This window comes from Blennius ocellaris, assembly GCF_963422515.1.
Source record: "Blennius ocellaris genome assembly, chromosome: 17".
NCBI lineage: Eukaryota > Metazoa > Chordata > Actinopteri > Blenniiformes > Blenniidae > Blennius > Blennius ocellaris.
The window spans coordinates 24100782-24121708 of record NC_137666.1 but is presented as its reverse complement, the minus strand read 5'-3'; the positions used below and the strand labels follow the sequence as shown (position 1 = coordinate 24121708).

General features: G+C 49.0%; 1 protein-coding gene across 2 annotated transcripts; it reads left to right on the top strand.

The window, feature by feature from the left end:
* The first annotated feature begins 9709 nt into the window (after positions 1-9709).
* On the top strand, positions 9710-17714 carry rmnd1 (required for meiotic nuclear division 1 homolog). Of its 2 annotated transcripts, XM_080512972.1 has the most exons (13): positions 9710-9851; positions 11651-11872; positions 11903-12163; positions 12233-12338; positions 13136-13211; positions 13323-13362; positions 13452-13552; positions 14324-14430; positions 14507-14571; positions 14652-14728; positions 15163-15283; positions 16408-16524; positions 17301-17714. In XM_080512972.1, the coding sequence occupies exons 2-13, from the start codon at positions 11675-11677 to the stop codon at positions 17331-17333; spliced, it is 1302 nt and encodes a 433-aa protein (XP_080369098.1). In that variant the 5' UTR covers positions 9710-9851; positions 11651-11674; the 3' UTR covers positions 17334-17714. The 2 variants fall into 2 exon arrangements, with proteins under 2 accessions (XP_080369098.1, XP_080369097.1); XM_080512971.1 differs by having other exon boundaries at positions 11651-12163.
* Positions 17715-20927: the final 3213 nt, after the last annotated feature.

The window sequence follows — 20927 nt, the reverse complement described above, 5'->3', positions numbered from 1 at the left end:
TCGTCTCCTCACTATCGTCTCCTCGCTATCATCTCCTCGCTATCATCTCCTCACTGTCGTCTCCTCGCTATCGTCTCTTCGCTATCATCTCCTCACTGTCGTCTCCTCGCTATCGTCTCCTCGCTATCATCTCCTCACTATCGTCTCCTCGCAATCGTCTCCTCGCTGTCGTCTCCTCGCTATCGTCTCCAGGTTATCGTCTCCTCACGATCGTCTTCTCACTATCGTCTCCTCGCTATCGTCTTCTCGTTATCGTCTCCTCACTATCGTCTCCTCGCTATCATCTCCTCGCTATCATCTCCTCACTGTCGTCTCCTCGCTATCGTCTCCTCGCTATCATCTCCTCACTATCGTCTCCTCACTGTCGTCTCCTCGCAATCGTCTCCTCGCTGTCGTCTCCTCACTGTCGTCTCCTCGCAATCGTCTCCTCGCTGTCGTCTCCTCGCTGTCGTCTCCTCACTGTCGTCTCCTCGCTATCGTCTCCTCACTATCGTCTCCTCCCTATCGTCTCCAGGTTATCATCTCCAGGTTATCGTCTTCTCACTATCGTCTCCTCCCTATCGTCTCCTCCCTAAAGTCTCCTCCCTATCGTCTCCTCCCTGTCGTCTCCTCCCTAAAGTCTCCTCCCTATCGTCTCCTCCCTGTTGTCTCCTCCCTAAAGTCTCATCCCTATCGTCTCCTCCCTATCGTCTCCTCCCTAAAGTCTCCTCACTATCGTCTCCTCGTTGTCGTCTCCTCGCTATCGTCTCCAGGTTATCATCTCCAGGTTATCGTCTTCTCACTATCGTCTCCTCGCTATCGTCTCCTGGTTATCGTCTGCGATGCTCTCATGTCTCTGAGAGTTGAATTTTTGGGTCAGAGCCACAATGAATCAGTGGAGCAGCGGAATGGACCAGAACCCTCACCTCACCTCATCCTCACCTCTCATCACCCTCACCTCATCCTCACCTCACCTCATCCTCACCTCTCATCACCCTCACCCTCTCATTACCCTCACCTCATCTGCAGTAACTGGTTTTAAAACATCTTGCTTCTGTTGCGTTTGAGAAAATCATTGAATTTTAGGTGGAGCTTGTTCAGAAGGGAATAATGGTTCTGGTATGACTGTAATCTGAGTATAATTCATGAATAGTGGTTTTAATTTTCCCAAGAAAGCAGGATCACAAAGGTGGAGAATAAAACAAAAGTGGACTTTATTCAAATAAAACTGACGGTATCACATGAAACCTCCACGTTGAAGCAGATTGTTGAGATTTCTTGGTAAACTAGACTCTGATGATTTGAATCCTGACAAAAGTTACAAACAAAATACCAAATTAATTGAAACTCAGTTTATCTGCTTTACTTTTTTTTTTTTAAATACTTTGAGTGCTGAGAGGAATAGATTGACTCGTCAAGCAGACGAGGAGCCGGATCATAAAAGACGACTGAGACGTCCCTGAAGGGAGTCTGGGTCTTGTGGCCCGGCGCTGCAGCTCTCCTGAAGCTGCTGGTGGAGGGTGGAGCCGCACCGGGGCTCCACCTGGTGGAGGACGTGGTGGTGGTGGTGGTGGTGAGCGTGAAGAAGAGCCTCCAGCAGCTCCATGATGTCTGAGTTGAGACGCTCCACAGCCGAGGGGTCCAGGCCCAGCTTCTGAGACACCAGCGTCCGGAAGTGCAGCAGCTGAACAACAAACCAGAAGACGAGCTTGACGAGGAGCTGGAACCGTTTCTCAGCTGGAATCGTTTCCCAGCTGGAACCGTTTCTCAGCTGGAATCGTTTCTCAGCTGGAACCATTTCTCAGCTGGAATCGTTTCCCAGCTGGAACCGTTTCCCAGCTGGAACCGTTTCCCAGCTGGAACCGTTTCTCAGCTGGAATCGTTTCCCAGCTGGAACTGTTTCCCAGCTGGAACCGTTTCCCAGCTGGAACTGTTTCCCAGCTGGAACCGTTTCTCAGCTGGAATCGTTTCCCAGCTGGAACCGTTTCCCAGCTGGAATCGTTTCCCAGCTGGAACCGTTTCCCAGCTGGAACCGTTTCCCAGCTGGAACCGTTTCTCAGCTGGAATCGTTTCCCAGCTGGAACCGTTTCCCAGCTGGAACCGTTTCCCAGCTGGAACTGTTTCCCAGCTGGAACCGTTTCCCAGCTGGAACTGTTTCTCAGCTGGAATCGTTTCCCAGCTGGAACTGTTTCCCAGCTGGAACCGTTTCCCAGCTGGAACCGTTTCCCAGCTGGAACCGTTTCTCAGCTGGAATCGTTTCCCAGCTGGAACTGTTTCCCAGCTGGAACCGTTTCCCAGCTGGAACTGTTTCCCAGCTGGAACCGTTTCCCAGCTGGAACTGTTTCCCAGCTGGAACCGTTTCTCAGCTGGAATCGTTTCCCAGCTGGAACCGTTTCTCAGCTGGAATCGTTTCCCAGCTGGAACCGTTTCTCAGCTGGAACCGTTTCCCAGCTGGAACCGTTTCCCAGCTGGAACCGTTTCTCAGCTGGAACCGTTTCCCAGCTGGAACCGTTTCTCAGCTGGAATCGTTTCCCAGCTGGAACTGTTTCCCAGCTGGAACCGTTTCCCAGCTGGAACTGTTTCCCAGCTGGAACCGTTTCCCAGCTGGAACTGTTTCCCAGCTGGAACCGTTTCTCAGCTGGAATCGTTTCCCAGCTGGAACCGTTTCTCAGCTGGAATCGTTTCCCAGCTGGAACCGTTTCCCAGCTGGAACCGTTTCCCAGCTGGAACCGTTTCCCAGCTGGAACCGTTTCCCAGCTGGAACCGTTTCCCAGCTGGAACTGTTTCTCAGCTGGAACCGTTTCCCAGCTGGAACCGTTTCTCAGCTGGAATCGTTTCCCAGCTGGAACCGTTTCTCAGCTGGAATCGTTTCCCAGCTGGAACTGTTTCTCAGCTGGAATCGTTTCCCAGCTGGAACTGTTTCTCAGCTGGAATCGTTTCCCAGCTGGAACCGTTTCTCAGCTGGAATCGTTTCCCAGCTGGAACCGTTTCTCAGCTGGAATCGTTTCCCAGCTGGAACTGTTTCCCAGCTGGAACCGTTTCCCAGCTGGAACTGTTTCCCAGCTGGAACCGTTTCCCAGCTGGAACCGTTTCTCAGCTGGAATCGTTTCCCAGCTGGAACTGTTTCCCAGCTGGAACCGTTTCTCAGCTGGAATCGTTTCCCAGCTGGAACCGTTTCCCAGCTGGAACCGTTTCCCAGCTGGAACAGGAGCTCTGGACTGGTGACGGGACTGCAGCTCGAACTGATTCCACAGTCATGGGACCAGAGAAGATTCTGTAATGTGGTGAGTCGGTACAACCTCCACCCTTCGCTGGGAGAGGTCCTGTTGGGTCCTCACCTCTCTGTGGCTCTGGGACAGACGGGCCAGACTCCGTCTCAGGCCCTCCAGCTGCTGCCGGTCTTCTCTGGTCCTCTTGTCCTGGTTCTGCAGGTCCGAACCAGCCACGCTCTGCTTCTGCTGCGTCACTGTCAACTTCCATTGTCACACACAGCAGATGAAACACTGAGTCACTGAATGGTTGGTACAGGGTCTGCTTGGTACAGGGTCTGTGTTTGGTACAGAGTCTGTGTTTGGTGCAGGGTCTGTTTGGTACAGGGTCTATGTTTGGTACAGGGTCTATGTTTGGTACAGGGTCTGTGTTTGGTACAGAGTCTGTGTTTGGTGCAGGGTCTGTTTGGTACAGGGTCTATGTTTGGTACAGGGTCTATGTTTGGTACAGGGTCTGTGTTTGGTACAGAGTCTGTGTTTGGTGCAGGGTCTGTTTGGTACAGAGTCTATGTTTGGTACAGGGTCTGTTTGGTACAGGGTCTGTTTGGTACAGGGTCTATGTTTGGTACAGGGTCTATGTTTAGTACAGGGTCTGTGTATGGCACAGGGTCTATGTTTGGTACAGGGTCTATGTTTAGTACAAGGTCTGTGTTTGGTACAGAGTCTGTTGGGTACAGGGTCTATGTTTGGTCCAGGGTCTGTTTGGTACAAGGTCTATGTTTGGTACAGGGTCTATGTTTAGTACAGGGTCTGTTTGGTACAGGGTCTATGTTTGGTACAGGGTCTATGTTTGGTACAGGGTCTATGTTTGGTACAGGGTCTATGTGTGCTGGAGGATGAAAGGAGAGATGGATGAGGTATTGATGGATGACAGAGAGGTGGATGTACGATGACGGAGGGATGGATAAGGGATGGATGGATGGATGACGGAGAGGTGGATGTATGATGATGGAGGGATGGATAAGGGATGGATGGATGGATGACGGAGAGGTGGATGTATGATGATGGAGGGATGGATGATGGAGAGATGGATAAGGGATGTATGTATGATGGAGGGATGGATTAGGGATGGATGGAGTCTCAACTGTTTCCTCGGTTCTACTCTTCAATCCCAGACAGTCATTTAAAGGAAGTTTTTGAAAAAGCAGACAAACAGTTTTCTTTCTTATCCTTTATCAACAGTGTTTTCCTTTGTTTTGCATGTATCATGAATTGAATACATTTCCTCATGTCAACATGTTCTTCTTCCTGCTCAGTGTTAAAGTGACTCCCTGCACCACCTGGTGGTCCAGAGTGGTATTACAGCCCAGTTCAGGGTGGGATCAGCCTGTGAACACGTTCTCTTTCATCCGTACAAACTGTGCTATAGTTAATGAAGACTTTCCCATCCTCCCGCCTCCGTTGTTCTCTGCCTGACGGCGGGGGAGGGGCTCTGGAGAGACTCTGGAACCTTCTGCCCTGTACCTTCAGCTGCGTGGCCCTCAGCTCCTCCTGGAGACGCTCCAGCCTCTTCTGCAGCCTCCTGACCTTCAGGTGAGCTTCACCTGGCGCCGGGCGGCTGCTCTTCTCCTGCTGCAGCTCCGTGACCTTTGACCTCAGCAGCTGCACCTGGAAGTCTTTGCTCTGGAGCTGCTCCTTCTGGGACTTCAACTGGCAACCAGACAGAAGAAGGATTCAGGATTAATGATGTCACAGCATTTCCACCGAGTTACAAGTCAATACTTTCCTTCAGAAATACTCAAGTGGTTGTAAAAACTGATATTTTAAGAAACTACGCGTTATAGAGCGTGAGTCACGCCTGTCGACCAATCAGCATGGAGAGGAAATGTTTAGTTCGTTTAAATTCTGCTGTGGACATCTTTCTTATCAGAAACGTTTTTTCTTATCAGAAACGTTTTTTCTTTTCAGAAACGTTTTTTCTTTTCAGAAACGTTTTTTCTTTTCAGAAACGTTTTTTCTTTTTGGAAATTGTTTTTTTCTTTTTGGAAAGGTTTTTTCTTTTTGGAAATGTTTTTTCTTTTTGGAAATGTTTTTTCTTTTTGGAAATGTTTTTTCTTTTTGGAAATGTTTTTTCTTTCTGGAAATATTTTTTCTTTTTGGAAACTTTTTCTTTTTGGAAACTTTTTCTTTTTGGAAACGTTTTTTCTTTTTGGAAATGTTTTTTCTTTTTGGAAATGTTTTTTCTTTCTGGAAATATTTTTTCTTTTTGGAAACTTTTTCTGTTTGGAAACGTTTTTTCTTTTTGGAAATGTTTTTTCTTTTTGGAAACGCTTTTTGTTTTTGGAAACGTTTTTTCTTTTTGGGAACGTTTTTTCTTTTTGGAAACGTTTTTCTTTCTGGAAACGTTTTTTCTTTTTGGAAATGTTTTTTCTTTTTGGAAAAAATTTTTCTTTTTGGAAATGTTTTTTCTTTTTGGAAACGTTTTTTCTTTTTGGAAATGTTTTTTCTTTCTGGAAATATTTTTTCTTTTTGGAAACATTTTTTCTTTTTAGAAACGTTTTTCTTTTTGGAAACGTTTTTTCTTTTTGGAAACGTTTTTTCTTTTTGGAAACGTTTTTTCTTTTTGGAAATGTTTTTTCTTTTTGGAAATGTTTTTTCTTTTTGGAAATGTTTTTTCTTTTTGGAAACGTTTTTTCTTTTTGGAAACATTTTTTCTTGCTCTCTCAGTCCAATCCAGCAGTGATGGAGGTTTTTCTGAACGGTAGCAGCTTTCTGTGGCCAGAAAGTGCCATCTAGTGGTGACAGGTGGTAAGTGCGAGTGTATTTGACGTATTGGTGGTGACATTTTAACCTGCAGTAATGATCGCCGCAGCAGGTCTCGGCTCAGATTACATCAGTGGATAATAAAGTCCATTAAAATGACACTTGTTGTGATATGAAAGGGAAATTCTGCTCAAAAGAAAAGAAATTCAACTAGTCAGTCAAAAAGCAGAGACCGTGTCCATAGTGACAATAGATGACGTGATATAAACTGTAAGTACAAGTCAATTAAACACTCAGTCTGATGATAAACATGTTTTCTTCACGGTGGACTGAGGATGGAGCTCGTTACCTTTCGCTGTAAACTGTAAGTCAGACTTTTACTTTGCAGTGGCGACGCGGCTTCCTGTTGGACCAGTTGTCCTGCCCGGGACAGGAGCAGCTCCGGCCTGTCCAGACCCGGCTCCAGAGCCACGTCCTCCACCTTCAGGGCCTGAGACAGACGGTCCAGGAAACCCTGGTCCTGTGGAGGTAGACGAGTCCTCTGGTGGGTCTGGACGCGTCCCACAGCGACCGGCTCTCACTCACCTGCCGCCTGTCCTGCTGCAGCTGGTCCTCCAGGACCTGCAGCCTCCCCCTCAGGTCTTGGACCTGCTGCTCGGCCAGCTCCGCCCTCTGCTGGGAGCTGAGCTGCTGCTCCGTCAGCTCCGTCAGCTCCGTCAGCTCCTCTGAGACACGATGCAGCCGCTCCTCCTTCTCCAACACCGTCTGTGGAGTCCCAACAGAAAACCTCAGCCAGTCTCCTGGTTCTCCTGGGAACCAGAGAACCAGAGAAGACCAACTCCATCCAGGAGGAACCAGAGAACCAGAGGAGACCACCTCCATCCAGGAGGAACCAGAGAACCAGAGGAGACCACCTCCATCCAGGTGGAACCAGAGAACCAGAGAAGACCACCTCCATCCAGGAGGAACCAGAGAACCAGAGGAGACCACCTCCATCCAGGAGGAACCAGAGAACCAGAGGAGACCACCTCCATCCAGGTGGAACCAGAGAACCAGAGAAGACCACCTCCATCCAGGAGGAACCAGAGAACCAGAGGAGACCACCTCCATCCAGGAGGAACCAGAGAACCAGAGGAGACCACCTCCATCCAGGAGGAACCAGAGAACCAGAGGAGACCATGTCCTCACCTTGTTGCAGAGGCAGTCCAGGGACTGCAGGACCTGGTCCTCAGTGGGGGGGACGACTCTGTCACACGGTCCCTGCAGGAGAGCGGCCATCTTCTCCAGAAGCTCCTGCAGCCGGTCCTCCGCCGCCTGTCTCTGTCTCTGCAGCTCCTCCACCTGTTTGTCCAAACAGAGCGACTCCCGCCTCACCGCCTCCGTCACCCTCTGGCTGGCCTCCAACCGCTCACCCAACGTCTGCTTCTCCACCTCCACCCTCCTGCTGCTCACCACCACACCATCCAGCTCCTGACACACCAAGACCAGAGACCACTGATCCTCAGGACAGTGCGTCCACAAGGAGGACGGATGGATGATAGATGGATGGATGGTAGGAGGATGGATGGATGGATGATAGGATGATGGATGATGATAGATGGATGGATGATAGGAGGATGGATGATGGATGATGATAGATGGATGGATGATTGGAGGATGGATGATGGATGATGATGGATGATAGGATGATGATGGATGGAGGATAGATGGATGGATGGATGGATGATAGATGGATGGATGATAGATGGATGGATGATAGGATGATGATGGATGGAGGATAGATGGATGATAGATGGATGGATGGATGATGATGGATGGGGGATTGATGGATGATGGATGGATGGATGATGGATAGATGATAGATGGATGGATGATAGGATGATGGATGGATGGATGATGATGGATGGATGATGGATGGATGATGCATGGATGGATGATGGATGGAGGATAGATGGATGATAGACGGATGGATGGATGAGGATGGATGATGGATGGATGCTAGGATGATGGATGGATGATGATGGATGCTGGATGACAGATGGATGATTGATGATGGATGGATGGATGGATGATGCATTGACCATGGATGGATGATAGATGGGTGGATGGATGATAGATGGATGGATGGATGATACAATAATGAGTGGATGCTCGATGGATGATGGATGGATGATAGATTGATGGATGGATGGATGGATGGATGGATGGATGGATGATATAATAATGAGTGGATGCTCGATGGATGATGGATGGATGATAGAATGATGGATGGATAATAGATGGATGGATGATAGATGGATGGATGATAGAATGATGGATGGATGATAGATGGATGGATGATAAAATAATGAGTGTATGCTCGATGGATGATGGATGGATGATAGAATGATGGATGGATGGATGATATAATAATGAGTGGAGGCTCGATGGATGATGGATGGATGATAGAATGATGGATGGATGATAGAATGATGGATGGATGATAGATGGATGGATGATAGAATAATGAGTGGATGCTCGATGGATGATGGATGGATGATAGATGGATGGATGATAGAATAATGAGTGGATGCTCGATGGATGATGGATGGATTCTAAACAAAGCACAGCACTGGAAAAGCAAGAAGTGAAGTACAAAGTAGACGTGGTTCCTGGTTTTCTGGTTTTCTGGTGAGCTCCTGATTGTGTGAGCAGCGGTGAGAGGGTGAGAGGGTGAGAGGGTGAGAGGGTGAGAGGGTGAGAGGGTGAGAGGGTGAGAGGGTGAGCGCCTCCAACCTGGGAGAGCGAGCGCAGAGCTGCTGAGCTGCAGGAGCTCGTCCTCCTCTCCCGCTGCAGCTCCTCCACCAGCCTGAGCACCGTCAGTCTGCTGGCCCTGCTCTCCACCTGGCAGGACCTCACGCTCTCCTCCAGCACCGCCATCCTCCTCCTGAGACGCTCCTCACAGAACATCGCCAGGTCACAACAACCACACAGAAACCACGCGGGACGTCTTCTGCTGTTCTTGTGTCTCAGTGTGAAGACCAATGTAAAGTTGTTACCTCGTCACGGTTCTCCGTAACTTCCATCAGTGTTCAGGACCAAGTCAACACGTCAACAGTCTCTGTTGTCACAAGGCTCCTGGCAACACTAACACGCCGTACCACCTGGCGCCAGAGGGGGCGCTGTGGTCCCTGCTGGGGGTCCAGTGAGTCTGAAAGTGAACAAGAGGTTTCAAATTCAAATAATGAAAAATGATTATTTAATTGGACATAAACGTCAGGTAAATGTAGAAAACTGCAGGATAAAGATAGTTGAAGGTGTGTTTTCCCCTCAGTTCGGACTGTCAGGCGGTGAATTCCAGCTGTTAAGGCTCTTCCTGAAGTACGATTCACACGATTTCATTTACTTTAATATCATCAATGACTTTATTTGTCCACAATTTAAATTAATAACCAAAACGTCTGATCTGCATTTTTGTAGAAATCGTTTATCTGATAAAAAGAAAACATCTGATGGATGTACATGTTTGTTTACCTATGTAATATGAATAAATGCTCCTTTATAGTTTGCTTGAGAACTTTACATTGAATGTGGATGATTTACTAAAGTATTTTAATCAGAACGTTTCGAACATGAATCATTTAAGTGAACGGGGAAAACGCAGATTTATTAATAAGAAACTTCAGTTTACTTTCGTCACTCGGGGTCTCTGTGCCTTTAATTGTACGTCATCGGGAACTAAGCGTCATCAGGAAGTGACTGTCAACAGGAAGGGAGCGCCACGCCCCCTGACCGTCCTGGATTTCACGTGTTTCATTTAACCTTAAATAATCCAACAAAAACCGTAGAACCTGCACACGTTTCTGGATTATCTCTGCTGGTTTTAACACCGAGGAGTTTGTCGTCTCTTCTTCCTTCACGGTGAGTTAACTGGTAGCTAACTGCTAACTCAGAGCTAACAGCTAACTGACAGCTAACAGCTAACTGAGAGCTCACGGCTAACTGACGCTGACTAACTTACCATTCAGCTGCTAACAGTTTTAATCTTCTGTTTTGGATCTTGAGAGCGTGACGATAAAATGTAGGATCTGCACTGTGATTGGTCGTCTGACTGCAGAACCTGTATCCATACTAACTTCATAGTGTAATACATACAGGGACGTGATGGTCACTCTGCATCCTAACATGCACATATATAAATGGCTCAGGAGTTCCAGTAGCTTTTCTAAAGTTCTTTATTTGTTCCCACTTGACGTTGTGTCGGTCTGTCAAATGAAACCATTGTAATTTGACAAAGTGTGTATAAGCACCGAGGAATGACTGTCTATTATTTGGTGTTGTATAAATAAAGTTGAATTGAATAAGGATGGGCAGTGGTGCCCTGGTGGTTGGACAGGAGTCATGGTCGCAGGTTCAATTCAACAGCTGACAGTCAATAAGCCTGACCCTTGACCCCCAGAACATCCTGAACATTGTACCTGTGACACGACGTCCCCGTCATCTGCACTGGCCAGGTACCAGGTACTAACATATTTGTGCTGGGACGGAATGGGGTGGGATGAGTTTCCTTGCGTTTCCACTGACAAAAGCTTTGCATGGTACAGAAAAAACTGTAACCACCGGTTACATTTTTCGTCACGCCTCCATTAAGGTATCTCGCACTGAGGAAGCGGTCCTTTAAGGTGGAGCTAAAATACAGCCGTCTTCTCATTGGTCGGGGATGATTGTCACTGGAACCAGGAGAGGGACTGTACCAGTGGTCTGGTCCAGGAACCAGGAGACGGACTGTACCAGTGGTCTGGTCCAGGAACCAGGAGACGGACTGTACCAGTGGTCTGGTCCAGGAACCAGGAGACGGACTGTACCAGTGGTCTGGTCCAGAAACCAGGAGACGGACTGTACCAGTGGTCTGGTCCAGGAACCAGGAGACGGACTGTACCAGTGGTCTGGTCCAGGAACCAGGAGATGGACTGTACCAGTGGTCTGGTCCAGGAACCAGGAGACGGACTGTACCAGTGGTCTGGTCCAGGAACCAGGAGATGGACTGTACCAGTGGTCTGGTCCAGGAACCAGGAGACGGACTGTACTAGTGGTCTGGTCCAGGAACCAGGAGACGGACTGTACCAGTGGTCTGGTCCAGGAACCAGGAGACGGACTGTACCAGTGGTCTGGTCCAGGAACCAGGAGACGGACTGTACCAGTGGTCTGGTCCAGGAACCAGGAGACGGACTGTAACAGTGGTCTGGTCCAGGAACCAGGAGACGGACTGACAGTGGCGGTGTAGAATGATAGAACGCAGCTCTACAGCCGTTTCCATGGTAACCTACGTAAACACACACTGATTAAAGTTCTCTTTCACATGAAGCCATTAAAAGGCTCAATTTATGGTAAAAAAAAAAAAAAAATCCAGCTTTCATTTCCAGTAGTATGTCGTTTGTTTAGTAGTTGCTGATGAACAAACGTCTGGCTTCATTATAAACAAGTTCTGTGGTAGAAAATAGTGGAGGTTCTCATAGCGGAGCGCCCCCTGCTGCTTCATGCAGACCTCAGCCTGCCGTCATAGCAACATACAGGACCTGGAAGTGAACTGAGTTACAATCATGTTACCATGGAAACACTGAAAGAAGAAAAAAAACCTCACAAAGGAAAAGTGCCTCTCAGTTGGTTGAGCAGAAGAAGCCTGCTGGTCTTGACCTCGCGACCTTTGCGCTGTGTTGCAGCTCTCCAGTGGGACCCTATGGAAGATGCTCCTCCGGGCGTTGTGGTCCTCGCTGGGAGCCGGGAGGTCTGCACGTGGGGGGGTGCTCCACCTTCCTGCCTCGGCTGCTTTCTCCCGCTCCGTCCCTCCGTCCACTCCTCAGCCTGCAGCCAGGACGTCCTCCAGGCCGTGGACCCTCTCGGGGGCTTTTCACTCAAACGCTGGCCGGCAGCAGAAGCTCCAGGTGTGTCCTCGTCCAGGCGAGAAGCTCCAGGTGTGTCCTCGTCCTGGCGAGAAGCTCCAGGGGCGTCCTCGTCCCGGTGAGTCTCAGAGTTCCAGCAGCGTGCTCTCGGCAGACGCCTTCATGTGGGCTCCCTCCAGGAGGGGGCACAAGTCTTGTTATTCAACCAATGTCGTCAAGTCTGTGTTAAAACCGAGCCTGAAAGCCGTGATGGTCCCTGGGAAGAGAGCTCTGAAAGGACCAAGAACCAAGCAGCCGTCTCGAGCCAACCAGCCGTCCCAGAGCGAGGACCAGGTGAGGACGTGGACTCTGCTGTCCCTGCAGTCAGGCGTTGCTCCGGGGACTCATCGGTTGTGTTTGCAGGACATGATGCGCTGCATCGCCTTCGCCACCGCAGACCAGTACCACCTGCCGACGCTCTGCCACGACCTGGTGGGCCACGGCTTCCAGGAGGTGGACTTCCCACGAGGTGAGACGAAGGCCCAATCCCAATTCAATTTTCTACCCCTACCCCTACCCCTTAGCCCTCCGCCTCCGCCTTCCCCTCAAAAATGAGGGCAAAGGGGTAAAAGTTTCAGCCCTTAGATTTGGGACCCCCCTCTCCCTCTGGTCAGCCCCGCCCCTCTGCTCAGCCCCTCCCCCTCTCGCTCCGTCTCACAGTTATGACGTCATAATACGGCGCCGTTATATCCGCAGAGCTGAGCCACGGATGTTAGTTGATTTTCCAGCAGGAGCGTCGTCCTGCCGTCCCAAATCCAACGTGTTGCAGCAGCTGCTTTGCCTTGATGTGGCGGAAAACGGAAGCGGAGGAGCTTTCTTGTTTGCTCGAGGGTCCCTGTTTTCAAAACGCCCATGTTAGAAAACAGTGTATTAATAAAATGTTATAAACACGGTCTCTACCAAACAAATACACACGGAAGCTCCATACGGCAGCGCTACTGCTGTTCTTACTAGTATAAAACACAACAGGTTTATATAACTTTAGAAGCGTATATATGTGAAATGTGAGTCCTTCGTCATCATGTCCTCATACCCCTCTGTTTAAAGTGTGCATCTGTAAGCGCTCCATTTAGAGGGGTGAAAAGCCCTTCCCCTCACCCCTCCGCCTCTGCACAGTAGTGAAATAGGACACCCCTCAGACTCTCGTGAACGTGCAATTCAAAGGGGTAAGATGAAGGGCTAAGGGGTAGAATTGGGATTGGCCCTCAGACCGCCGCCCCGCCTCCGGGTGACGGGTCGTCTCAACCAAGCCTGTCCTGGTTTCAGACGCGTCCAACGTGCTGGTGATCAGCACAGACATGGCGGCCAAGCCCGACGACAACGCTGTGATGTTCTTCTTCAGGTGCAGAAAACCTCGTCGTGTTTTTACGCCTCTGGAGTGAGTGGGCGGCCAGCAGGGCGGCGCAGTGGAGCCCCACGAGGCCAGACTGACTTTGTCCACTTGGTCTTTCAGGGAAGGTTCCGTCGTGTTCTGGAACGTGGAAGACAAAACGGTGAACATGTCCGTCCATCATCAGCTTCATTCAAGCGCCCAGCCTTTGATCTTTGCTTCAGGGTCACTTCAGGTTCTGCATCTCTGCAGGTCAAGAAGGTCCTGAGGGTCCTGGAGCTGCATGAGATTCAACCTTATGAAGTGGCTTTGGTCCACTGGGAGAACGAGGAGATCAACTACACTGTGGGACAGTATGGACATCCTCCGTCCTCATCCTCCGTCCTCATGTTCATCCTCTGTCCTCATGTTCATCCTCTGTCCTCATGTTCATCCTCTGTCCTCATGTTCACCCTCCGTCCTCATGTTCTGTCCTCATGTTCATCCTCTGTCCTCATGTTCTGTCCTCATGTTCATCCTCTGTCCTCATGTTCATCCTCTGTCCTCATGTTCACCCTCCGTCCTCATGTTCTGTCCTCATGTTCACCCTCTGTCCTCATCCTCTGTCGTCATGTTCACCCTCCGTCCTCATGTTCACCCTCCGTCCTCATGTTCATCCTCCGTCCTCATCCTCCGTCCTCATGTTCATCCTCCGTCCTCATGTTCACCCTCCGTCCTCATGTTCATCCTCCGTCCTCATGTTCACCCTCCGTCCTCATGTTCATCCTACGTCCTCATCCTCCGTCCTCATGTTCATCCTCCGTCCTCATGTTCACCCTCCGTCCTCATGTTCACCCTCCGTCCTCATGTTCATCCTCCGTCCTCATGTTCTGTCCTCATGTTCACCCTCCGTCCTCATGTTCACCCTCCGTCCTCATGTTCATCCTCCGTCCTCATGTTCACCCTCCGTCCTCATGTTCATCCTCCGTCCTCATGTTCATCCTCCGTCCTCATGTTCATCCTCCGTCCTCATGTTCATCCTCCGTCCTCATGTTCATCCTCTGTCCTCATGTTCACCCTCCGTCCTCATGTCCTCTGTTCTCACTCTCTTTCTCCTCTCTTACTTAATGACTCTTCTCTTCCAGAGGAAACACGAAGCTGGAGCGCGGAAACTTCATTCTGAGTGACGAGATGAACCAGCAGGAAGCCGTTCTGGAGAAATTTGCCTTTTCGAACGCTCTCTGCTTGTCAGGTGAGGACGAGGACGGAAGACGGAGCAAGACCCGTCTCGTCCTCACTCTTCTCCTCATCCACTGCTTCCTTCACAGTGAAGCTGGCCATCTGGGAGGTTTCATTAGACTACTTTGTGGAGTCCATTCAGTCCATTCCAGAGGTATTCATTCATTCATTCATTCATTGTTGATATTAGCAGTTAATATTCTAAACCATCATTATGAACCTGTTGTGTCTCAGACGTTGAAATCTGGAAAAAGAGTGAAGTTGTCGTCTGCAGAAGTGATGCAGAAGATTGGAGAACTTTTCTCTTTGAGGTGAATCACTTTTCATTAATCACCAGTTCAATCTGCAGGTTTAAATTCCTCTTTGCCTTTTTACGGTTACAATCAGTGTTTTGCAGGAAATTTTGAATTATGTTAGAGGTCAAACTGAAGGACAGTTCGTCATGTTTATTAGTGACTTACTTTAATGTATTTAGAGCAAAGCTGCCAGGATGTCTTTGCACAGATTTGAAATCCAACACTAGAAAACAAGTTGAGAACAACATGGCTGAAGACGGGAGGTTTTGACTGCAACCAAAATAAAAAGACACGATGGAGATCTGTCTGTCTCTCTGTCTCTGTTTGACCCTCTTAAACCTGATCTGGGTGTTTTTGTGCTTTTCCTTGTTGAAGGTTCTGTTGTGATCCTTGAAAGTGATTCTGTTGCTCCAGTAGAATCAGAGGTTGTTTTTCTTGTCATCTGACAGACACGTTATAAACCTGCGGTCCGACCTGCTGCTCACGCCTGATTTCTACTGGGACCGAGAGAACCTGGAGAAGCTCTACGACAAGACCTGCCAGTTCCTCAGCATCAACCGCAGAGTCAATGTAGGACACTTCTCAGTCAGTGTAGGACACTTCTCAGTCAGTGTAGGACACGTCTAAGTCAGTGTAGGACACTTCGAAGTCAGTGTAGGACACTTCTACCTCATTGTAGGACACTTCTACGTCATTGTAGGACACTTCAAAGTCAGTGTAGGACACTTCTAATTCAGTGTAGGACACGTCTAAGTCAGTGTAGGACACTTCGAAGTCAGTGTAGGACACTTCTACGTCATTGTAGGACACTTCTACGTCAGTGTAGGACACTTCAAAGTCATTGTAGGACACTTCTAATTCAGTGTAGGACACGTCTAGAGTCAATGTAGACAACTTCTAGAGTCGGGGCAGGACACTTCTAGAGTCGGGGTAGGACACTTCTAGAGTCGGGGTAGGACACTTCTAGAGTCGGGGTAGGACACTTCTAGAGTCGGGGCAGGACACTTCTAGAGTTAATGTACAACACTTCCAGAATCAGTGCAGGAGACTTCAGGAGACAATGTAGGACGTGTCTAGAGTCGACATAGGACACTTCACTGGTTGTCTCTGGTCTTCACTGGTTGTGTCTCTGGTCTTCACTGGTTGTCTCTGGTCTTCCCTGGTTGTGTCTCTGGTCTTCACTGGTTGTGTCTCTGGTCTTCACTGGTTGTGTCTCTGCTCTTCCCTGGTTGTCTCTGGTCTTCCCTGGTTGTCTCTGGTCTTCCCTGGTTGTCTCTGGTCTTCACTGGTTGTGTCTCTGCTCTTCACTGGTTGTCTCTGGTCTTCCCTGGTTGTCTCTGGTCTTCACTGGTTGTCTCTGGTCTTCACTGGGTGTGTCTCTGCTCTTCCCTGGTTGTCTCTGGTCTTCACTGGTTGTGTCTCTGGTCTTCCCTGGTTGTCTCTGGTCTTCCCTGGTTGTGTCTCTGGTCTTCACTGGTTGTGTCTCTGGTCTTCACTGGTTGTCTCTGGTCTTCCCTGGTTGTGTCTCTGGTCTTCACTGGTTGTCTCTGGTCTTCCCTGGTTGTGTCTCTGGTCTTCACTGGTTGTCTCCGGTCTTCACTGGTTGTGTCTCTGCTCTTCCCTGGTTGTCTCTGGTCTTCACTGGTTGTGTCTCTGGTCTTCCCTGGTTGTCTCTGGTCTTCACTGGTTGGCAGGTGGTGAATGAGAAGTTGGAACACTGCACGCAGCTGACGGACCTGATGAGGAGTCACCTGAGTGAGAAGCACAGCTTGAGGCTGGAGTGGATGATCGTCATCCTCATCACCATCGAGGTAGTGGAGTTCACTGGACCGGTGACGTCTAGTCTGGACCACGTCTAGTCTGGACCAGGTCTAGTCCTGGACCACGTCTAGTCTGGACCACGTCTAGTCCTGGACCACGTCTAGTCTGGACCACGTCTAGTCCTGAACCACGTCTAGTCCTGAACCACGTCTAGTCTGGACCACGTCTAGTCCTGGACCACGTCTAGTCTGGACCACGTCTAGTCCTGAACCACGTCTAGTCCTGAACCACGTCTAGTCCTGGACCACGTCTAGTCTGGACCACGTCTAGTCTGGACCACGTCTAGTCCTGGACCACGTCTAGTCTGGACCACGTCTAGTCCTGAACCACGTCTAGTCTGGACCACGTCTAGTCTGGACCAGGTCTAGTCCTGGACCACATCTAGTCTGGACCACGTCTAGTCTGGACCACGTCTAGTCTGGACCACGTCTAGTCTGGACCTGGACCTGGAGTGCAGGTTCAACACTGAGGATTCAAAGATTCTAGAAACAAAGTTGTAAAGAGTGAAACAAACTGTTTTTTAACAAGTTAAACATTTCGAATTATTCGCCCGAATTGTAACAAGTTCTTTTAATCAAAGTCTTTTGATCTTTAGAAAGTCTTCAGGAGTCTGAAACCATGAAATCTCTCGTTTTCACTTTACTTTCCTGGTGATATAATTATAGTTATAATAGTTTTGAAATGAGTTTTATCGTCTTTCAATGTTTATTCATGTCAAACTGTTTTCCACGGGTTCTGTGTCAATATTCTTGTGGTTTTCTTGTAGGTCTTGTTTGAAGTTTCAAAAATGATCTTCTGATGGAAAAGTTCTGACGATCTGAACCAACCGGGTCGTCCTTCATTTCAAGTTGGATCCAGTCAAATGGGACAAACTTCATTTTTTTTATCAGTTTAGTTTTGAAACTAAACTTTTGCATGATCATCAGAATCAAACCTAAAAAAAAATGGTTTTCAAAAAAAAGTTGGACTTTTAAAGATGTGATTGATTGAGACGCTCCTCAGTCATCGATCAGTCTCAAAGTTTAAAGGTAAAATGTTCTGAACTCTTGACGGATGAATCCGTTTGTGTAACGAAACCAAACCAACGTCTGTATATCTTGAAATGTGTTAAAGTCTTCTTGACGTCAGTGAGACGCAGCCACATCAAACCGTTGAAGAAAAGTGGGAACATAAAGTTTGATTGCTGTGGTGAAATAAAGTATTTATTTTTAAATCTTCTGGGCTTTTCAGTGTTTCATGTAAGAACGTTTCTAACGGGAGAAAACCCCAGAAAAACAAGACGACATGCTTGAAATTCACAGATTTGAACTTTATTCAAATAAAATAAATATTTCATTAATAAAATACTGGTAAATATATAAATACAGGGGATACATGTCTGCAGTTTGTGGTGATTCATAGAGGAGCTGAAATGTGTCAACGGAAGTAAAGAAAAACCTTTTTATCATAAAGTTGACTTCTATTTATCAAGTCCTTTTGCCAACAAAACTTTTTCATTAATATTTAAGGTTAAAAGCTAAAAGTCTACAATTCAGTGGAAATAATGAGCTTTAATATCGGCTCCTGGTTCTGAGTGATAATTCAGATTTATCGTCCTCAAGATGGTAAAACTTCAAATCTATGTTTCTATAAATACGACGTGCAGAGAAAAGCTGCCACAGGAACGTTAAGGCTTCGCTGCTGCTGCTGCAGGTGTCGATGTGATGTTCTTCACCTTCAAACTGCTTTATGTACAAGCTGCACTGGAATACTGTGTGTGTGTGTGTGTGTGTGTGTGTGTGTGTGTGTGTGTGTGTGTGTGTGTGTGTGTGTGTGTGTGTGTGTGTGTGTGTGTGTGTGTGTGTGTGTGTGTGTGTGTGTGTGTTCCGTCCACACCAGAACCCGGTTCACCTAAACCAGATGTTTCTGGCCTGTCGTCCACATGAGGCGCTCTCCCTGTCCCCACCCATCCAGGTGTCTCTCTGTCCTAACCTTTCTAGGTGTCTCCCTGTCCCTACCTGTCCAGGTGTCTTCCTATCCTCGCCTGTCCAGGTGTCTCCCGGTCCCCACCCGTCCAAGCGTCTCATTGTCTTCACCTGTCCAGGTGTCTCCCTGTCCCCACGCGTCCAAGCGTCTCATTGTCTTCACCTCTCCAGGTGTCTCCCTGTCCCCACGTGCCCAGGTGTCTCCCTGTCCTCACCTGTCCAGGTGTCTCCCAGTCCTCACCTGTCCAGGTGTCTCCCTGTCCTCACCTGTCCAGGTGTCTCCCTGTCCTCACCTGTCCAGGTGTCTCCCAGTCCTCACTTGTCTAGGTGTCTCCCTGTCTTCACCTGTCCAGGTGTCTCCCAGTCCCCACCCGTCCAAGTGTCTCATTGTCTTCACCTGTCAGGTGTCTCCCTGTCCTCGCCTATCCAGGTGTCTCCCTGTCCCCACCTGTCCAGGTGTTTCCCTGTCCTCGCCTATCCAGGTGTCTTCGTGTCCTCACGCATCCAGGTGTCTCTCTGTCCTCACCTGTCTCGGTGTCTCCCTGTCCTCACTTGTCCAGGTGTCTCCCTGTCCTCACCTGTCTAGGTGTCTTCCTGTCCCCACGCGTCCAGGTGTCTCTCTGTCCTCACCTGTCTCGGTGTCTCCCTGTCCTCACTTGTCCAGGTGTCTCCCTGTCCTCACCTGTCCAGGTGTCTCCCTGTCCTCACCTGTCCAGGTGTCTCCCTGTTCCCACACATTAACGAGGTGGGATTGATTCCGGCACCATGAACAGGATCAAAGTGGAAAAGAAGATGAATGACTTCTTAAATAAATCATTAAATCGGAGGGAAGCCTCTAACCCCCCCCCCACCAGGAGGAAAACCACTGTTCAATATTCAATATATGTTTCTGTTGATCTACAGTTAACAGGACAAAAAAATGTTTGTGACAAAATCTATGAAAGTGGTGACGTAGTGAAATATCTTCATGGTTTATAAAAAGGTAAGTGTGCTGTGTGCGGGACACTTAAATACAGAACTAAGACCCTAATCTGTGAGATGAAAACAACACAAGGTTAATGATTAGTAAGCACAGAGACCAGAAGCTGCTGAACGTCCGTCTCTCTCATGAATCACACACTTTTCTCAGTTGGTTCATCATGCAAATCAAAGGCTTTCGTGGCTTTTTGTATTTCCAGCGCCGGCTGTCCGACCTGCAGAGAAAACAGAACCGCAGTTGATGAACGACTTGACGCTCCTCTACAGATCAGATGGAAATAGAAGAAAGACAGGATTCCTACCGTCAGGTTGGCTGAGTCGGGTCAAATCAATCGCTTTGCTTTGTGATCTCCAGATGTTCCAGAGCGATGGAGAAGTCTTCCCCTTCACTCTCGCTCTCGCCGCCCCTGTGAGTTCTCCGGCTCTTCCGTTGCTCTTCTGTCGTGACGCCAGGAGAAGTTTGGAGGTCGGAACTTGTCACTGGAGAGCAAACGTCTTCCTCGGCATCCAGCCACACTTCCTGCTCGTTCTCCTCCTCGCCGTCGTTCTCCGCCGCCTCAGAAGGCGTTTGCTGACTCGGCGGCTCGTCTGTCTCCCGGATTGTTCCTGCTGCGGCCTCTCCCTCTGTGGCTGTCGTTTGCTCTGCTGCTCCTGTTGTTTCCTTTGAGACGCCGTCGACGTCCAACTCTTGATTTATGATCCCGGTTCTTTCAGCTGAACCCAAGTTTCCAGCCGTTTGCTCTGCTGCCTCAGTGAGCTCACGCCGCCCCCTGACCTCGGCTCGTTGTGTGGCGACGGGACATTCAGGCGCGTCGGCTTCGGGTGCCGGTACAAATGTCTCCAGCGCTCTAGCGTAGGCTCTCGCTTCGGTATCGTGAGAGGTCACGTCTAAACTGTGACTGTCAGATATTTCCCTGAAGTCCCCCGACGTGAGTTCTGCTGTGGTTGCAGCAGTGTCTGCGACGACTGCAGACTCTTCCTCTTGCGCTTCCTTCACGACGTTCTGATCCTCCACTTTGTTTGATTCACCTTCAGTTGACAGAGTTTCCCCGGCAACCTGGTGTTGGAGAACTTGTGGCTGTATTCCGACTGCCTCTGGTTCTCCTTCGTCCTTCGAATGTTGAACTTCTCCAACAGTCACCAAGTTTTCCTCGTCCATTACTTCTTCGATTTCAAGAGCAGCAGAGAGATTTCCTGCTTGACTCATGGTCTTGTGACAAACTTCCAGTGTTTCTGATCCTCTGAGCACCACGGCTGCCTCAACCAGACTCTCAGCAGATTCAACATCAACCTTCTGCACTGTGATTCTGCCATCGTCCTCCTGTACGACGGACATGAGCGTCATCACCTCCGCCGTCTCTTCTTCCACTGCCGTCGTCTGCTGGAGCTCCTCCTCATTGGCAGTTGTCGGTGGTTGTGATCCGGATCGTTTCTGTATTGAAACGTCACTT